Source organism: Crinia signifera, chromosome 8 (genome assembly GCF_055691185.1).
Source record: "Crinia signifera chromosome 8, ASM5569118v1, whole genome shotgun sequence".
Taxonomy (NCBI): domain Eukaryota; kingdom Metazoa; phylum Chordata; class Amphibia; order Anura; family Myobatrachidae; genus Crinia; species Crinia signifera.
Genome location: NC_139224.1, coordinates 41,968,867 through 41,989,985, shown reverse-complemented (window position 1 = coordinate 41,989,985; position 21,119 = coordinate 41,968,867). Strand labels below are relative to the sequence as shown.

At 45.1% G+C, this 21,119-nt stretch overlaps 1 protein-coding gene across 12 annotated transcripts in view; it reads left to right on the top strand.

Moving 5' to 3' along the window:
• ERC2 (ELKS/RAB6-interacting/CAST family member 2) overlaps window positions 1–21,119 on the top strand; it is an 875,436-nt gene that overhangs the window by 560,738 nt on the left and 293,579 nt on the right. For 9 of the 12 annotated variants that reach the window (XM_083156222.1, XM_083156227.1, XM_083156223.1 and 6 more), the window contains 2 exons: window positions 12,462–12,609; window positions 19,275–19,403. In XM_083156222.1, coding sequence (XP_083012348.1) covers window positions 12,462–12,609; window positions 19,275–19,403 — 277 coding nt within the window. The remainder of the gene's footprint in view (window positions 1–12,461; window positions 12,610–19,274; window positions 19,404–21,119) is intronic. The other 3 variants (XM_083156229.1, XM_083156231.1, XM_083156232.1) reach the window with 1 other exon arrangement.

Genomic DNA, 21,119 nt, shown 5'->3' with positions numbered 1-21,119 from the left:
CACACCCATACCCCAGCCCTGCACCCAGCACCCTCCCTTACACATCCATACATCAGCCCTATACTCTGCACCTCCCTCAAACACAAATTCAAACCATGTCCCTCCCATCCCCCTGCAGACTCCAGACAGGCATGGAGCATCTGCACAGGGGGATTCGTCACTCTTGCCACTATTCGCCGTCAGGGGCAGCGAGCCCCTGACGCATTGAATAGTCAGGGCTGGCGGCGAATTGAAGGGGAGAGAAAAATCATGGCGAGCGCACTGCGAATCAAAAACAGGATTCGCTGCCATGCGCTCGCCATTGCATTGAATACTCCCAATTGTCCCCAGCTCAGTTCTAGACCTAACTTTGCTTAGTTCTCGAGTGTCTTTCCTCTTGCCCACTCTACATCCTTGTTGGGTTCCTTGGAAATAAGCCTCAGAAGACTGTAGACCACGGTATAATAACTTATTTATGTGTTGCTATGTTACACAGAATTTTGCCATCACTGTTGTTTAACTTTCCCATAAGTCCAGCAGGGTTGCCTACATGACCATCTCCTTCAGGGATAAAATGCTCTGTTCCTGGACTCCCCTGGTAAAGTAGGATTACCATCACCTGTGGTGAGCTAGGTAATTGATAAGAAGGGTGTTTCACCACAGGTGATGGTAATCATACATTACCAGGGAGGAACAGAGCATTTTCTCCCTGAAGGAGAGGGTCAGGTAGACAACCCTGAAGTACAGTAACAGCAGACCCTAGCCTATTTAGGTCATCATGGGTATTATTCTACTAGGACAGAGGTTCTCAAACTATTTAGCTCTGGGACCCCATCAGACAATAAAAATAATTACAGGACCCCGGCAATTTACCACAGAATGGTCGCCACACATGTGAGGTCAGCAGACAGCACATACATGGCAGTATTGTGGAGGCACAGAGTGATGGGAGGAGTCTAAAATAACAGACAATTCAACAGACTCCTTGATTCACTGACTGAGATTAGAAAAGTCACCAGCCTGATGGTCAGCAACATGGAGTTGCGACCCCATGCTGAGAAGGCCGGGACCCACTTTGGGGTCAGGACCCACAGTTTGAGAACCGCTGTACTAGGAAATTATGTCTGATTGATACCTATTCCTAGGGATGCAATAATGTAGTAATATGCAAGTCTTATTTCCTCCCAACGGCTGACTAGGTCATTGCATTGTTTGTTGGTTGATGTTTTATGTTCTTGTATATGCTCAGTCCAGCAGGAAGAAGTGCAAGGTTGTTCAGAATATCATTGTTAAAATATATGGGAACTAGTTTTCCAAACTTATATTAGATAAATTTGATCCTCACTAGGGGTTAAATTTACTAAGATGGGAGTTCTATTGAAGATGGGATGTTTTCCCTAGCAGTCAGATTCTACTTAATTATTTAGCACCTTCTAGAAGATAATAGGTAGGAGCTGAATTATTTCTATGGGTAACATCCCATCCTCAATATAACTCCCATCTTAGTTAATTTACCCCTCAGAGTATAAACTTCCACCTTCCCTACTTGAAGGCCCTATGATTCCTTATTGTTCCAACATTATGATGGGTATGTTGGCTACGCCCAACAGAAAGGCTCTTCGTTCTTTCCACAAGCAAGACACTGAGATTGAGGCAATGCACACGCACTGTTTAGCTTCTACTCAGTGTTTAGATTCCCATTGCCCTCAAAATTTTACAACTAATGGACACCATAAGCAAGGTTCTAAGAATATCCATGGCTGAGCACAGACGGCTAGATAAAATTGTCTGAGGCACTGATTAAGCCACTTGTGCCTAAACAAGGGGTCTGTTGGCCAGCTACAGACCTGGTCACCATAGGCGAATCTAGGGGGTGGTCCGGGGGTGCACAGGACCACCCATTAGCTCATTTTGTAGCTGAGGGATGGGGCTTTCCAACGAGCCCAGCCCTTTGTCTCTAGCCCTCTGGGAACCGGAGATACGGCCAGGCAAAGCTGGAACGTTTTCCCTATAGGATAACATGGGACCCCCACCCAGTTCAACGGCTGCCAGTTCCCCCTTCGGCATCACTGAAGCTCAAGGTTGATCTCAGTCGAACCCAAATCGCTGGGCCTTCAATCTGATACCAGGCTGGATCTATATGGATTAATTGGTTCCAGGGATATTGAGGTTAAACCGTTTTTGTTTTTTTCATTTCTTAAATGTAATTTCATGACTGTTTATGTTCTTTGAGGGCAGATTTCTTTGGAACCAAACAGCCCAGTTTAACGGGACCAAAATCATTCGAAACTAACTCAAAAGTTCTTCAATATGATACTGGTCTCATGTAAATGGGTCAGTTGGTTCCAAAGATATAGCTGGTTTGTTAAAGGGGGGTAGGGAGAGGAGAGTGGTTGTCTCTCCCCCTCACACCAGAAAATGCAGGGACTAGGCTGGTGTATAAAGGGTCAGCCTGGGAATGTCCCTGCATGATCCTGGGACCATATTCCCGGGTAAATCCCTGCATTTTCTGTTGTGAAAGGGGTATTATTTCAAAGGGGCATTACGGTGTGCAGCATCATGTGTAAGCGGCATTATGTGTGCATCATCATGTGTAAGGGGCATTATGTGTGCAGCATCATGTGTAAGGGACATTATGTGTGCAGCATCATGTGTAATGGGTACTATGGTGTGCGGCATCATGTGTAATGGGTACTATGGTGTGCGGCATCATGTATAATGGGTACTATGGTGCCATCAAGCAAGAACCCCCTAGCAATGAGCACGTAGGTAAGCAGCACTTATGTGGCAAGTATGTAATGGGCATTACGGTTTGTTATATAGTATGTAATGGGCATCATGATATGTGGCACAATGTGTAATGGGCATTATGGTGTGTGGCCTTATGTGTCATTGGCATTACGGCGTGTGGCTTTATGTGTAATGGGTATTACGGAGTTTGCTAAAATGTGTAATGGGCATTACTGTGTATGGTCTAAAGCAGGCATGTCCAACGTTGGCCCTCCAGATGTTGTGAAACTACACATCCCAGCATGCTTTGCCACAGTTTTGCTATTAGAGAATGCTAAAACTATTGCAAAGCATGCTGGGATGTGTAGTTTCAAAACATCTGGAGGGCCAACGTTGGACATGCCTCGTCTAAAGTGTAATACCACACCCCTTTTTTTGATGCCACGCCTCCTTCCCATGAGACCACGCCCCCTTTTTGCCGCGCGGCTGCGCCGCGCAAAGGTCCCCCTACTGTTATGTCTAGATCTGGGACCACCCATTACCATAATTCTAGATTCGCCTATGCTGGTCACTGATGGGTGATTTAGCTGACTGAGCCCTGCATTAGGATAGCCACCGCCAAGACGGTATCCAGTTCCTGGGTCGCCAATGTCTAGATTGACAGTCTCTAGGTCAAAAACTAATGGTCAACAGTGACTAGGTCAACACCTATACATGGTCCACATTCCCTAGGTTGACGTTGACAGAAGGTCGACACAAGCAAAAGGCTGACATTGACTTTGTCGACACTGAAAAGGTCGATAAAAGTTTTTTTATGTTTTTTTTTTGTCTAGATCGACTTGGTTTATACTTTACCATCCAAGTGGGCATAGAGTTAGATTATAATAGTGTGCCTGAAGGCATTCGCCATGCGAGGAGATGCCGTAGACTCATACGATGTCCTTGCCGACATATGTCATCTTAGATATTGTCGACTCTCTATCCCAGAACCGCCCAGACAGAGTGAAATCCCGCCCTGTGCAAGTCTGGGAATGGCTTGCAAAAATCACGCCTATCAGTGTCTAGCTGCAAATCCATGCGCATACTGCAGAACTTACTCGACATGTGTGCTAAACACAGGCTGATCTGAGCTGGACCTAACGTCGCGCACACTCCCTGAAAACACCAGGGCACGCCTGCATTTTTCCTGACACTCCCAGAAAATGGCCGGGTGACACCCACAAAAGGCAGCTTCCTGTCAATCAGCTTGTGAAAGACTTGTGATCAGAATAGAGACTTGATTGCGGACTACGATCCCTATGTGGAGTCATTCAAAAATTGGCTGCCTTGCGAAATCATAGGGCCAAGATCACCCCCCCTTCTGCTAGGAACGCTGGCGTCATCAGCACTCCCGATCTCCTCACAGCCATCGCAGCAGGGAGGGGGGAGTCTAATTATTTGACGGGCGAATGTATTGTCCCCTCTTCGCATGGCTGCAATCGCATTTGCAGCCGTGCACAGGGGCGTGATTTCACTTGTGCAGGGAGGTGGCAGCCTGTTCGCTGGGTTCCAAAAATTTGCAGCCCAATGATCAGGTCTGAATTAGCCCACAATGTCAGTAGTTTTTGCAGTGAAGTGATTTATATACCACTGCGAATACATGAAAGCTGCATTATAGAAGTGCCACAAGAATATTGCCGTATCCGTCGCATTGAGTATTTATTTATGAAGTGATTGACAGTCGGGTAACAAAAGCAAAAAAAGGGCTCTGGCATCTAAATTCATAGGGTTACTCAGAAGGTCAATTTTAGACCGACGTGCGTCTGATTTTTGCATCTTCAGTTGCAAGATATGAGACCGTTCCAGTGGGAGACTCAATAAAAATCTCAGCGGCTGCACCATTTGCATATTCTCACACAGGTGTTGCGCACAAATTTGTAGTTGTGACAGCATATGCCTACATCTCTGAAGCAGGGCCAGTGTTTTATTCACATCCAATGTTGTCCCTTTTCCAGTACTCACCCAACTGTGTTCTATTTCACTTCAAATGGTTCTGGGATGGAATGTAGAACAATCACAAAAGTCTTTGTTCTCAGAAAATGCAGCACATTATCACCCATCATGGCAGCTCCTACTTGGCAATGGCTGATATGATATTTTTGAGTTAAATCAGTATGTACTGTCCAATTAACTATTTAAAAGTGGAAAAATCCGGCAACATTTCGCATGATTAGTTCCAAAATCCGCCCAGGTTTACATTATGCACTTTATTAGTTCTGGAATCTCATACTTGCTATTATATTTTAATGTAGATGGTAACTGGAAGGCATAGCACTGGTTTTATTATACACAATAGAAAAAAAATCTAATTATTGAGAGAAGAAACGCTTTCTTACACCTCACCTTAAATTGCGCTAGTCGTAGTCTGCTCATTATTCATAAGCTTCCATAAATACTTTGAAAGGTATTAAAAGTTACGAAGATACAGTTGTACAATAAAACGTGAAAACCCCGCCCCACTTGCATAATACAGATCGTTTTACTATCTGCAAACTGGGGGAATGTTTATAAGTTATAAATGGAAAGTAAAGCATTACATTCCTCTATGGCGCTGTAGATGTTTTCAATTTAGACTCTATTCTACAACTTTCCAGTTATTCAATGGATATATTAGTGTTTGCTCAGAATTTGGGAGAAATTGTACCCGGCTGTTTATATAGCAGATTAGCCGGCCAAAATGAAAGGCAATCTTCTAACAGAGGAACGGATTAGTATTTCTAAATATTAACACAGAGACATTTTCAGAAATGTATCACAGTAATAAATGGTTGAAAAATTTATTTTCATTAACCACATTTATTAAACAACAGTAAGAGATTAGCCTCTCCTTAGACGATGAAGACGTGTTAATGAACTTTCCTCCGAGCCCCATGCATATACCTTGAAATTGTAACAGGAATGCGGCATTTGGCGACAAGCAGGAACCGCGTAGTCACAGGAATGTTTTTTGGAGGTTCCGGATATGCAAAATGCATGTTTTTTTTCTTTATTTATTTTTTATATATGTCTAAGATATGAGATGTTGAATTACGTACATACAATAATATTAACAGGCACATAATGTACAGTATACGCACACAAATATATAATATATTTGTGAGGCCTGTCCCATCTACAATATGCCTGGGAATTGGGAGTTGGGATGTATACCGCTCAAGGGCGTAACTACCATAGGTGCAAGGGGTGCAGCTGCTATGGGGCCCAGAGGTGAAGGGGGCCCACCTTGCTGTCTATTTAATATGTTTTACATACATTTATCACCATCAGCTGCTGAATATGGGGCCCTTACAAACTTTTGCTATGGGGCCTACATATATCTAGGTACGCCTCTGATACCGCTCCAATCCATCAGTCCTGTTGGGAGGTCTAGAGATACAGGAGAGGAGTATTTAGTCGCTAACCAGGAAAGGAGTTAACTCTGAGGGAGACTGAGCGTGAAGTTGACAGACAGCGGAGCAGGAATTGGAAAAAAGGATGAGGACGGAGCGGAGCAGCATATGCCAGGTCCTGTTACTAACGGTCCATAGACACTGGGCAGAAATTTGCTCAGTGCATACATAGAGCGATTTTCACAGGGGTGAACGACTTTCCATAGTAGGAGACTATTGCCCCATACACACTAGGCGATATTGTTTACAACATCGCTCAGAAAGAGCTTTCTAAGCAACAGTCATGCTGCGGATGCAGCCAGGCATCACCACCCTGGCACCCAGCATCAGCGTTCACCGCTCATTGCCCAGCCATACGCACTAGGCGGTTTTGAGCTGAAAGCAGCACAAACAGCAAAAAGTATCGCCCAGTGCGCATGGACCTTACGTTATACAAATGTAGCCACCCTCATCTATTCCAGGATATGTATGCAAGGGCAAATGCATCACGGCATGTTGCACTATTCACTGGGCAACACGGCTAACCATAAATGTGAATGGTGGCCCCATTTGCAGGCACACTGGTCGTGCCATCTATGCATCACTGGTTTAGTGTTGCTACATCTGTGTATATATGGAGGTCATTCTGGTCGCTTCGCTCCCCTGCGCGTTCGCACAGGGGACTGATGTTTAGCGACTGGGCATAAACTTTTATGCTCATGTGCAGCTACTTTGTGCGAGCGGCCACAGTGCGGGCATGGGGCGGCGGTGAGCGGTTGCGCCCATGGGAACGTCCACCATTTCATGGGCGTCCTCATGAAAATGCTAGGTGTTCCCATGCTAATGCGCCCCATATGCGGGTGCGGGGGGCGGGCAGCTGAAGGCAGCGGATGTCAGCTGCCCACCTGCTTTCTGCACAGGGACGCCGCAGATCTAAGACACCAGAGAGGTCTGCGCTTGTTGCAAATTCATTCGATGGTCGCGACCATCAAATGATTTTGCCCCACACTCAAGGCTGCAAATGGATGTTTATACTAAATTTCCACTTGCATGCACGCAGGGAAATTGGTGTGCATGGGGGGGGGGAGGCGGTCGGCCGTTCGAGCGGGCACAGTTTATATAACCCGAATTTCACAGCTTTGCGGGTCAACCAGAATGAGTGCTTAAATGTGTATTATTTATATATATATATATATATATATATATATATATATATATATATATATATAGACGAGATATTGAGCACAATAAATTCATTCAAGTTTGAAATCTGGTCTGGAGTGCCGCGTCAATCTCTCGTCTGTATACCCTGTGGATGAAGGCACCCGACAAGGAATTGTATCCAGGTGATGTGCCCAGCGCCCAACAAACATACCTCCCAACAGTCCCGATTTTATCGGGACAGTCCCGATTGTCAGGGGCTGTCCCGATGTCCCACCCGCGAGCATCGTCCCGCCTCCGGAGCTACAAAAGTTGGGAGGTATGCAACAAAGTCTATATATATATATATATATATATATATATATATATATATATATATTCTTCTAGAATAGAACAATGTCTGTAGCTATTAAGAAATGTGTTTGTATGGTTTCTGATTTGTTGTAATTGTAAATGGCCTAGTTTGTGCTGATATTTCCTTTATTTGAGACTTCTTTATGAGCTGATGCTAAGTTGGACGTACGCCTGTCTGTGCAGGAGAATTTGTGGCCAGCTTGCGTTAAACGCTCCATCAGGCCCAATGAGGTGTATCCAGCCTACGCTGGAGCCATCAATTTCAAAATGAGTCGCTTGGAACAAGTGTGTGGAGCCTGTTTAATTGGTATATGGGAAGGGGACAGGTTAGGCTGTAAAATACCACTAAAAAATAAAATGCCATCCATAACCCTGGCTATTGTGGTACCGTATGCCCAATCATATTAATTTATACAAACACTGTATGCGGAATGTGAAAATATTCTTTTATCATGAACCCATTCTGTCCTGTACATTACGTTGCTGCCACCGTCGGTGTATGAATGGAGATGAGGTTGGAGATCTATGGAGCAATGGAATTAGAGATGGCCCTGTATGTGAGGAGTTGAAGAGGATTTTGTAGGGGAATGGGAGCCGGTGCAGATTTTGGGGGGTATTCAATGTGTGTTGTGCTCCTGCAGCCATCTCACGACGGGGGAGATGGCTGTGGGGCCTTATTCAATGCTGTCTTCCCCGACAGCATTGAACAGGGGTTCTCGGCAGAACGAGCTCGACATCACAAGCTGTCGGGCTCGTTCTGCCGAGAAAAGCTGAAATTAGTCGAGCTCCCGGCCGGAGATCGTCTATTTCCGTCCTCGCGGCCACACCCCTTTCTCGCGCTCGACGGCTGGGACATTGAATCCCGACCGTCGAGCAAAGCGAGAACGGGACAGGGGTACGGCTGTCTAGCTTGCTCGACAGTCGTACCCCTGACAATGGCATGTATAGAACGGGACAGGGGTACGGCTGTCTAGCTTGCTCGACAGTCGTACCCCTGACAATGGCATGTATTCAATGCCGGTGTGAGCAGCCGGCGAGGGGGTTAAACTGCGAGGATCGCAGAAAACCAGTGATCCTCGCAGTTTAACCCCCGCGCCGGCCGCTCGCACTATGCAACGTTCCGGGGGAATCCTCGCTGTCACAGAACTGCGAGGATTCCCCTAAACTGCGAGAGCCGCGGCTAGTGCAGCAAACTCGCTGTAATTAGCCTCGATTCTCGCAGCTTTTGGAGGCACATACGCCAATTCTCCCTCGCTCAAAAAACAGAGCGAGGGGGAATTTGCGTATGAGGGGTGTCAGTTGAATACTGACAGGGTGAGCGGTGACTGCGAGCAAAAAGTCCTGCTCGCAGTCACCGCTCGCCCACGGCATTGAATATATGCCATTGAATACCCCCCTTTGTTGAAGGGGAGTGGCAGAAGTGGAGCGACGGGAGAGGAAGATAAGCCTGGCTGATATGGCAGTTGTATGTATTTCTCAGGAAACTCTACTGCAATTACCCAAATAAACTTGTTGCCTTGTATCTCGCTGTGTACATTATGGTCTCTGTTCCTGTCATATTCATCATATAAAATTACACTTTCACGCTGTACATTAAACTAACAATTGTGATAAATAATGGTTCCTATGCATTCAGACAGAAATTTTAGTGTTTATTTTAAATGAATCCTCATCCTTAAATTTTTGAGAAGTCCAGACAGGCTGCTCTCTCTGCCTCCTCAATAGTACTAGCATTAAATATTTACATTCACCAAATAGGAAATTTTTTATCATAGGCATGCAGCCTTCTCACAGTGTTTACAATTAAGTATGGAGTGTTTGAAAGGTATGAAAGTATGTCCTTTATTAGCCCCTTCTTTCATTCTTCATATATATATATATATATATATATATATATATATATATATATATATATATATATTATATATTTAACAGTTATTCATATAGGGCACACATATTCCGCAGCGCTTTACAGAGAATATTTGAACATCAGTCCCTGCCCCAGTGGAGCTTACAATCTATATTCCCTACAACATGTACATGCACACACAGACATTCTAGGGTTAATTTTGTTGGGAGACAGTTACCTTACCAGTATATTTTTGGGACTGTGGGAGGAAACAAGAGTACCCGGTGTAAACCCACGCAAGCACAGGGAGAATATACAAACTCCGCACAGTTAGAGCCATGGTGGGAATCTAACCCATGACGTCAGTGCTGTGAGGCAGTAATGCTAACTATTACACTATCCTTACTGCCTAAAATATATATATATATATATATATATATATTATGTATACACAGAGGCCTACTAAGAGACAAGCAGTTTGTGTGCAGTCTCTATCCAGGCTCCCTCCTCTCTACCCAGAAGCCCAAGTTAGGAGACTTTGGGGAGTATTCAATGCTTTTTGCGAGCTGTGACAGTGAACAGTGCTGACTGCTCACTGTCACAGCTCGCAGGGTCAGTATTCAACTGACCCCCTGCACAAGCCGTTTTCAAGTTGCTAGGTTTTTGCAGCGAGGGGGAAATGGCGCCTGCGGCCACTAAAACAGCGAGGCTCTTGCCTAAATGCAGCGGGCTCCCTGCATTAGCTGCGAGCCTCACTGGGGGATCCTTGCCGTCATCTGACAGCGAGGATTCCCTCGGAACATAGAATTAGGTCGCTTGTTTTCGGCAATCCCCGCCTTTTAACCCCCTCCTCGGCCACATTGAATAAGCCCCTTTGTCACTGTAGTAGGATCTAATGGTGCATGTTCAGGTCTCCAATAAAATGGCGGTGCATCAAACATGATGCCAGCATCTAAATTCCTGCAAACAATCGGTGAGACTGTAGGGTTATTTCGGAACCGATTATCGAAGGATCTGCCACCACATCCATGTTTGTACACTAGTACTTGGATTTGCGAAGCTGCTTTTGGACATCTTGATAGAACTCCAGGCATCTGGGTAGTTTGCATATTATCACACATCTGCTGTGTTTGGATCGCAACTGCGAATGTTTTAGCACACAAATCTGAATCGGTCCCATAGTACACTACGATAAAGGGGTCGGGGGGGGGGGGGGGACTCTGACCACACACTGTGAAGTTTCTGTTAAATGTTAGGACAAACTACAAGGTGTTTCAATGCCTGTGTGTGCAAACCTGAAGGGAAACGAAGTGCCGCAGAAATACCAAGTTCACTTAACCTACTGTACATTACTTCTCATATACAATATATTCATTGTATAACTCATGACCTTCCATCTTAGGTGAACTGGCTTAAAGGGTAATTGAATTTGGCCCAGCTATGAGGATTAACTTCCCTTTGTAAATATGGCTATAAAGTTAGAACAGGGTGTAATTATAAATAAGATTTTCATTACACAATTTTCCTTCCTTTGATCATGACAAAAAGCATAATTATGTGTTATTTCTCTTCCAGACTAGATGTTACTAGCACAGGTGGTAATTAGACATCCTGGCAAAACACGCAGGCACAAAATAACAATCAACAATTAGCTATTTTTCCTAAACGATTTCTCACTAAGGATTTTTTTTTCAGACAGGATATACAGTATGCAGACCTAAAAAATAATTGTTTTAATTTTCAACCACTGCATTTACACCGATCCCTTTTGGAGGGTGTATTCAATGTTGGCCGATATTTTTGATACTCGAATATCGTCTCGCACCTATTCAATTTCGGGACTCCCTCACAGGTTCCGCTCTTTAAAAAAGGCTTATTTGCATTTACAGAAATTGCTTCTGGATTTGTGAATAAGCTCCCAGTTTCCATGTAAAAAACAAAAAACATGGATTCGCGGATGCACATCTTTTTTAACTTTCGGAGTGTTTCTGAATGTCGCGGGAAAAAAAGATTGGATAGATTGAATACTATTTATTGTACGCAGAAACGGATATTTCCGAGCATCAGTAATGTCAGACGGAATTGAAACCCCCGGAGGTCCTGGATTTTGTCTGGCCGTATTTTTAAAGCATCAATCATTTGCAAAACCATCGTGGTTATTTGACATGTATGTGTGCAGTGCCCTATGCCTGTATAAGTTATCATGATCTGTTGTGGTCAGATGTCATGCTGGGTATGTATTGTAATGTTTGTATTTATGTAATAGAATTGTATTATAATAATATTTGGTGTGCAGATAATGCTGGGCAGGTGTTCTGACCATTCTATATATAGGGCATATGGAGAGTGTACAGGTGTGTCCATAACCCCCAGTGGTGATATGCAATGGCGCAATTCGGTATCGCCAGGCATCGTTATATGGGACTTTCTATTAAATAGCATCTTACTGTATTTGCAAAACAGAGTGAATGTGATGGACAAGCAGCGTCTGCTGATTAAAATTATATGCCTATATTCAATGTGTGACTTTGGCTGTATCTGCCTAGGAAATGCTAAGTTCCATGAAAACACTGTAGAGCATAACATAGAACATAACAGCATTGTATTATGGGGCATGAAGGGTATACAGGGGAATGCAGCTGTAGCGGCCAATAGTTAAGGGGTGTCACAAGCCATCACAGAGGCTAACCAAATGTTAGATAGGACAACATGCATACTACAATACCTGGGCTCCTATATATACTGTAGCATCTTTGCTGCATATAGTGTACTTCTGCGATGTGCACACACTGTGGGAGCGCAATGAACCGCTTGGTTGAGACTGATTGCAGCCTTGGGTCTGCAATGGAAAGTGAACCCACATGCCGGGATTCGCATGCTAGTTGGACTAGTCACTGTTATGAATGATAGATATGGCATATAATTATGTACAGTATATGTAATTAAGGCATGACCTAACCATTGGGGTTATCTCTTGACAGGCAGCAAGCTCTGTTGGCTGCAATCAGTGAGAAGGACGCTAACATCGCCTTGCTGGAGCTATCTGCCTCAAAGAAGAAGAAAACCCAGGATGAAGTGATTGCTCTGAAGAGAGAGAAGGACCGGCTAGTTCACCAGCTGAAACAACAGGTACTGTACAGTTCAAGCGGATTCTAAGACCAGGTTATATTTGTGTTATAACAGCGGCAAAATAGGGTCCGAGTTCACCAGAGGTGCGGGGCGCCACCAAACTTGATTGATTTTTATTTTATTTTTTAAAGCGGCCATCAGTTACAAGGTGAAACTGTACCTTGTAATTCATTGCCGCTTTAAAATAACATCAGAGTTCCCCTGGCATCCCACACCTCTGGCGAAAGTGTACCCTATTACATTTTACCGCCAAATGGGAAGGTGAACTAGAGACCTGTAGCTGCATTATAAATGTCCCTCACAAAGCTGTAAAGCAATTTAAAACAGAGGCTAATAAAAGATGGGTGATTATAGCAGTGTCACTCTTTGGTTGGACATTGGGGTCTGAAGATGAAAATCCACTTTGGAAGGCAGCTTTCCAGAATCGTGCACAAGTAGTTATGTGCTGACACAGCTTTAGCATGTCTAACAGCAAAACTAAGGCAAGGCATGCTGGTAGATGTAGTTTTGCAGCCTCTGGAGAGTCACAGGTCACCTACAATTGATGTAGAGCCAGGGCCAGTGTAAAGCTAATCGGCACCCTAGGCAAAACTACAACCTACTTCTCTAACCAACCCCACACTGCCACCAATACCCACTTTCCAGCCCCACAAGTCAAAGTGTGGAGGTGGCATGTTAGAAGTAAGTACAACCAGGGCCGCCACTAGACATTTTGGGGACCGGGACTGACCTACAGTCTGGGCCTCCAGCAGCACAGCGCCATATTTTCAGCCGGCCGTCACCGCCGCCCCCGCACGCGCCCGCCGTGCCCCCCGCATGACAGCACCCAGCTATTACTTACCATCATCCACGGCGCATCGTCCACCTGCTCCTTCAGTGTCCACAGGTCCGGCGCGCACACTGCACAGTGCAGCCTGCAGAGCACCAAGCCACTCTGTGTCCTAGGCTCGGTGCTCTGCAGGCTGCACTGTGTATTGTGCGTGCCTGGCCGCCGGGTGAGGGTGGCAGGGTGCGGGGGTCTGTGGGCAGCTGCCCGGGCCCCTCCAGAGCCCGGGGCCCAGGACAGCTGTACCCAGGGCACCCCCCTGTCGGCGGCCCTGAGTACAACAATGATGTCTTCCTCCTTAATTTTGTTATAGGCAGACTCGGTGGTGTTCCACGGGATCCCGGCGCCCTAGGCAGCTGCCTTAAGCTGACCAGTGGTAGAACCGTCCCTGTGCAGAGCACAGATTATATAGAATTGTGGCCCCCATACTGTGATACTCTGCTTTATATTGAAATATCTGTTCCAGCCACCATTTATGCATAACAAACATAAGTACAAATGTTAATTCATACCTTCCAACATCGGCCATGTGTGAAGAGGCGACACTACGCGTGCCCAAAATTTTGGGTGTGTGACCTATTCCCATGGGGCCACGCCCCTGCTTTCGCCGCTGTGGGTGCATGGCTAGCGGCTCCCTGAGCTGCTGGCTATGTCCCTAGCCCCTCAGGTGGCAGAATAGATGCACGCAGCATCTATTAACGGGTGACAGGGGGGACTCCCAACTGCCCCCCACCAAGGTACCCCCACTACCGGCCCTGGGTGGGATGCGGGAATGTCCCCAAAAAACTAGACATTCCCGCGAAAAGCAGGACAGTTGGGCGGTATGGATAATTTATAATATTGCCTCTCAGAGATGGATAAATCTGCATTTCAGGTACGTATATCCGTTTGATATCAGACTTGCTGAAAGTATGGAATCACAGTCACCCAGAGAAAGATGGGAAATAAAAGCCTTTAAAAAATCCCTGATCACATGATTGCATTCCACGGCGAATGTGCACAAATAGAATATACTGTATGGATTAAAAACTTATATTTGTAAATGGGATGTTTTAAAAGATGAGGGGTTTATTCGTGGGCTCCCTCCTATTTTCGGCACAGAGGGCCTTTGTAAAGACTATAGGCCTGATTCAGAGCTGTTCGCACAGCTGCTAATTCGTGGGCCAGGCAATTATCGATAGACTGCACCTGCACAAGGTGATTCAGGAAGCCGGAATTGGGGGGGTGGTATCCGGCTGTTTTCTGGGAGTGTCAGGGAAAATGTCGGTGTTTCCAACCATTTGAGAGGAAGTCGTGATGTTAGCTCTATCGCAGCCGCCGAGTAAGTCCTGGAAAAAAAACATTTGATGGTGAGTGGCTTGCAAATGGATTTTTAGCTATTGGCAGGCTACAGAGACTGGCATGGCTACAGAGTCTTTAGAACATGGCAGGCGCCATGTTCTTGGTGACTAATGTCTACTGCGCAAGTCACTTGGAAAATGGACATTGCAACATTTTCTGAGTGAGTACTCCTGCAGCATGAGCGGTAAGTAATAAAACATGGGAGCAAATATACTAGATAAGTACAAGGACTGTAACATTTAGTTGTACTCAAAATCAAACCACTATGCTTTTGCTGATTTTGTGTCATTTATTAGAAAACTCAGTTTTCCAAAAGCCATTTTCTACTCAGCAATCTCTATGGCTGATATACTGGATGTAATTTACATTTAAAGTACATTGTGGGAGATGTAGGAAGCAGTGATGGGTGGAGAAGTGAGCCAGTGAAGAAGTTGCCCATGGCAAGCAGCTGCTACCTATACGTTTATAAAATGCACTCATAAATGTTACCTCAAAGCTAATGTGAGCACAGCAACTGTGCCAAAATATTCCAAAGCTACAGCCACTTAGATTCACATTGGACTGCCCACCAGGGTATTTTCGGGTCCCAGCGGCTGTGTAAAAAAGGCAGAGCATTGGTGGCATGTCAGTATATTACATACTTGCCTACTTTTGAACACTAGTTTCAGGTAGATTATAGTTGGTAGTAGAATTTTACGCAGTACCCCATTGAGGGTGTGTGTCGTGCTCCACCCAAAAGGCGTGTCTAGTTCCATATATGGAGAGATTGTGAAAAGAGATTGTGAACGTGACACCTAGAATCATTGGTGTGTACTGCTACATCTGTGAGAAATCTTTTAAAATGACTTATATACAAATGTAGATGAGCCCCAGAGCAGTTAGTAAGAGCTACTGTACTTGGTAAAGTGCTGGGAAATGGCGCTGATGATTTAATGTAAATATATCTATCTTTCATTCCTATTTTCCCCAAAAATGTAACGATGTAATGTGGGCTAGGTGACATGAGGGAGATTTCTAGACTAGTGAGGGAGAGAGGGAGATTGCTGCTATTTCACGGAGTCTCCTGCAGAAGTCAGGAGGGGAAGTAACTATGGTATATTATCAGTTTTATAAATAATTCAGCAGGGGTGCAGGAAGTGAGACATCGGAGCCATTGTTACCAAATACCGGATCACAGACAGACACAATGTCAACATTCATGTGTGTTTAAACTGCAGTTGACACAAATTGCCTTAGAACACTCTGGCGGCATTCCGGCGTTAGGCCCATGTGACCCCCATTAGCAGGAGTCATGGTACGTTTCCTGCGGACCAGTATGACAGGATACATGTATGTAGGAAACTTCTAGCCTCCTACTGGTGCATCCCCATGCAAATTTTCAAGGAATACTTATCCCAGGAAGAGTCCGCACGGACTGGTCAGGTCCTAGACAGGTCATGAGGGGGAATGGCCAGTGCTATTGATTTCATTACCACCACCACCATGGCATGTAGGAATAAATATTATCTGCCCAAGAGTTTCGCCAAATTCAGGGCAGTTGGGAAATATACATTACTCAGATATCAGAGAAGGAGTTTTTTAGTCAAGGGAACAGTGATTGTGGATCCTACAGTATTATACTCCCACGTTTTATGGAAACTTTTAAAAACAAATTTGGCCTTAATAAACAAACTGACTTTTAGTCATTGCAATTATATTGTTGTAGCAACCGGGTGTAAACTTTCCATCACTTCAGCTTTATTGCAAACTCACAAAGACAGTAAAACTCATTTACCAAAATTACAATCAGCCACCGATCCAAGCTAATTGCTGGTTGCTTAACGTCGTGTTGTTAGTGAATGAGACAGGATGTAGCTAGAATACTCATATTAAAAATGTGTTTTCTATAATGTCTACAAGTTCAGAATGTCGACAGTCGTAATGTGGATATTTAAAATGTGAACACTGGGAAATTGTTGACATGTCAACATTATGTAGTTAAGGTCAGGACAGTAGTTCCCAAATGTGGTCAACAGTTCAGGTGTTACGGGTATCCTTACTTGTGCAGAGACGGTATAATCAACCTGACTGAGGTGCTAATTATGTCACCTATGCTTAAGCATGAATATCTTTAAAACGTTTAATGTTGAGCTTCCTTAAAGCCCGTGTTTGGGAACCTCCAGGTTAGTGTTAAGCTGTGGCTTGAGTTAAATAGGAGTACTGACATCATGACTTAAATGTCAACTTAAAAAACAAGTCAACATTATGTCATAATTACTCACTTTTTAAGACTCCTATCCAGAACAAGCCCATAGAGGAGAAACTGCAAGCCATTTTGGGCTGAACTGTTTCATTATTATATAATATAATTATGACCCTAACTGTGCAGAGTTTGTATATTCTCCCTGTGCTTGCGTGGGTTTCCTCCCACAATCAAAAAATATACAGGTAGGTTAATTGGCTCCCAAAGAATAAATAAAAATAACCCTAGAATTAATGCGTGCATGTACATGTGGCAGGGAATATAGATTGTAAGCTCCACTGGGGCAGGGACTGATGTGAATGTTCAAATATTCTGTAAAGCGATGCGGTATATGTGTGCGCTATATAAATAAATGGTAATAAATAAATAGTGCTAAGATGTATCAAAATTTCATTTTTTTTTATCAGATGTCGTATTTATCGCTTTTGTGCTGTTCTACTGTGAGTAACTGCATGTCTGTATTTTTTGTCCATCTAGATACAACAAGCAAATCTTTTTCTCAGGTGCATATTTACTAAAGGTTGATCTTCAATTATTTCAAGCAGATGATCATCAATCTAAATCGATGATGTGTTTTCAGGGCCAAGACACAATTACTAACATTAACATTTTAAACAGATAAAAAAATAAAAATCAACCTTTAGTAGATACACCACTAAGCATTGGGACAAATATAATAGGTGCAGTGTGTGCAGAACAAGAAAAAAGGATATAAAATATCCCAAAAAAGGCGCTGGTGTATGAGTGCTTGGCTAATGGAGCAGCAGTCTAAAAAAAAGGGGAGTCAGTCCCAATACAATGGTGAAGAAGAAGAAAAGTGGTCGACTGCGCTAGGTGGATGTAAATGGTTAACTATACACAATGAATGGAAAAAGGTCAGGTGTATGATGAAAAAAGTTATACAATTTATTAAAATTAATCACATATAATAAGACAATAAAATAAGGTAAAAAGTGACACTGATATTTATATTCACCCTTCGGTCGGTCATAAGAGTCCAATCCAGTTGTTAGTTTTTATGATTTGTAATCCATTCGGAAAAATTGGATGGGTGGATCCACACTTGGCAATTTCTTGTAGCTATGTGGCAAAGTGAGGGGCCAGTTCACTTTGTTAGTAGACCGCAGAATTGGCAAATTGGGGACACCGGTAGTGTGGGAAATGGTGGAACCTCTGTATTCAGATCGGGCTTTATTAAGGGGGTGGCGTACCTCCAGGTGTTGTGAAGCCACGGATCGAAGTCCAGGGAACCAAGATGTAACATCCACTGTTGGTGCAATGCGGTGGTATTGATAAGAGCAGTTCTGCTGGGAGTAGAATTCTCCTAATTGCAGGTGCTGGATCCAAAAGGGTTGACACAGACCGTCGGTGTCGATTGCTGAAGTGGTATCAGGTCACAGTTGCTGCACCTACGCGTTTCGCTGCTCTGGGCAGTGTGTGCAGAGCACGTGGGCCCCTCTAATCCAAGGGGGCCCACACCGCACCAACTGTATCCACTTCTTCAGAATACACCTATCCAGAGTCCAGATATACCAGTTCTGTCTATGCAGTAGGGAAAACCACACTTGCCTACTTTTGAAAACTAGTTTCAGGGAGATTATAGTTGGTTGTAGAATTTTACACAGCGTCCCGTTGAGGGGGCATGTCATGCTCCACCCAAAGGGCGTGTCTAGATCCAAATATGGAGAGATTGTGAAAAGAGATTGTGAACATGGCACCTAGAAGCGTGGGTGTGTACTGCTACATCTGAGAGGAATCTTTTAAAATGACTTATATCCAAATGTAGATGAGCCCCAAAGCAGTTAGTAAGAGCTAGTAATAGTAGTTGGTAAAGTGCTGGGATATGGTGCTGATGATTCAATGTAAATGTATCTATCTCTCATTCCTTTTTTCCACAAAAATGTAACAGTGTAATGTGGGCTAGGTGACATGAGGGAGATTGCTAGACTAATGAGGGAGAGAGGGAGATTGCTGCTATTTCAGGGAGTCTCCGGCAGAATGCAGGAGGATAGACAACTATGGGGAATACCACTCCGGTACCTGAAGTCCTGTGCATAACATACACCACGCTATCGAACAAGGGTAAGCATCGCAGCCACATTGTATAAGGACACATCTGTGTATGCATTTAGTTCAATGCATGCAGGATTTACAGTCGACTTACATTCAACTCTATATCAGCCGCATAGAGAGCAGATATTCCCATCATAGCAAATGTTTGGAATTCACTCCTAACTCTTATAGCTTTCTTTACAGGTCTATAGAGATAGGCGAGAACAACAAAGCATGAACCTACCCAACATATGTGATGCTGACTTCATCACAGATATAGCTGCCAAGTACCTTGTTTCCAGCCACGATTCAAACACAATTGAAAAGCCTCAGGTCAGTCAGCTGTAGATTGCATGTAGAACATAGAAAGCATTTACTGTAGCACAGGGGGATTCAGCATGTGGCCTTCCAGCTGCTGTGGAACTAGACATCCTAGCAGGCCCTGCCTGAAAAACTGCGGCATAGCATGCTTAGTGTTTAGCAGGGTGCTGCCTCCAGAGCGAGCACCCTCCCTCCCCCACACCATTACTCTGCAAGAATCATAAGGATTTTCGGTACTTGTTTCCTAGCACGGCCACCCCGATTTACATCGGGGTGGTCGTGTCGGAAAAATCGCGTCGATCGCATCGCATGCGATGCGATCGACGCGACCGACCCGATTTTTTGATTGAATGAAATGTAAATCGGGTCCCTGGGACCCGATTTTACTTTGGATTCAATGTGAAATATTCCCTAGACCCCCAAATTTTACGACGTAAACCCCACCCCACGATAGACGCCAACCCGAAGCGTGGCGAGCGGCGGCGGTGCGCGTCCTCCGACCTTTTCATTCCCCTACTATCCACGTCGGTGTGGAGTTGAGAATAGAATAGTGTGGCGAGCGCAGCGAGCCACCGAGCCCGAAGCGTGGCGAGCGGACGCGTATACCTGTGAAGTTATACGCGTCCCCTCGCGGGGCTCGCTGCGCTCGCCACGCTTCGGGCTCGGTGGCTCGCTGCGCTCGCCACACTATTCTATTCTCAACTCCACGCCGACGTGGATAGTAGGGGAATGAAAAGGTCGGAGGACGCGCACCGCCGCCCCTCGCGGGCTCGCTGCGCTCGCCACGCTTCGGGTTGGCGTCTATCGTGGGGTGACGACGGGGACATCTATAATGTGAAATGGGTCATATTGGCCCATTTCACATTTTTCACATTTTTTTAAAGGTGAGATGGACTTAATCAAGTCCATCTCATCTTGTGCCATTATAATGGCACAAGACCGACGCGATCCTCACGATTTCAATGTTAAAAAATATTTTAACATTGAAGCCTATGGCAAAATCGGGGGCATCGCGTCGGTCGCGTCGGGACCATTGTTAATGGTCCCGACCGACGCGATGCCCCCGATTTTGTACCTTTGCCGGCAAAATGGACCTGATTTCAAAGGAAATCGGGTCCATCGTGTGGATCGTATACCTTAACTTAAAGGTACACGATCCATACGATTGTGGCCGTGCTAGGAAACAAGTACCGGATTTTCTTACAGCAGGACCCTGCCTTCAGAGCGGGCACCCCCATCATTGAGCAGGCATTTCCCTCCCACCCTTCCCCATACCTCCCAACCGCCCCGATATTACCGGGACACTCCCGATTTCCAGGGCCTGTCCTGGTGTCCCGCCAGCGGACCGCAGTGTCCCGCCGGCGGGGGAGGTTGCGCCGTTGCGGGAGGTATCAGTGCCAGAATCATATCACACAGCATGTGTAGTGCATAGCTGCTGCTAGGCGCTACTGAATTGATTTAGCGCGCATGCGCGCACATTACAAACACTGCACAGTAGAGTAGACAGCTCGCCCTCTAGCATCTATGTCTAGCTGCTACTAGAGCTTACATGCTGCTCTGAGTTTAGCAGTGCACCAGCCGCGTCCTGCCCCCCGCCGTGATGACAGGCTGCTGAGCTCTGACTTCCTCTGATGAAAAGCGGCTGTCAGCACAGCTCTTACAGCCACATCCCACCCCTCCACCGCTCATAGCCTATCAACTGCAGCACAAGTGTGCAGAATTAGGGCA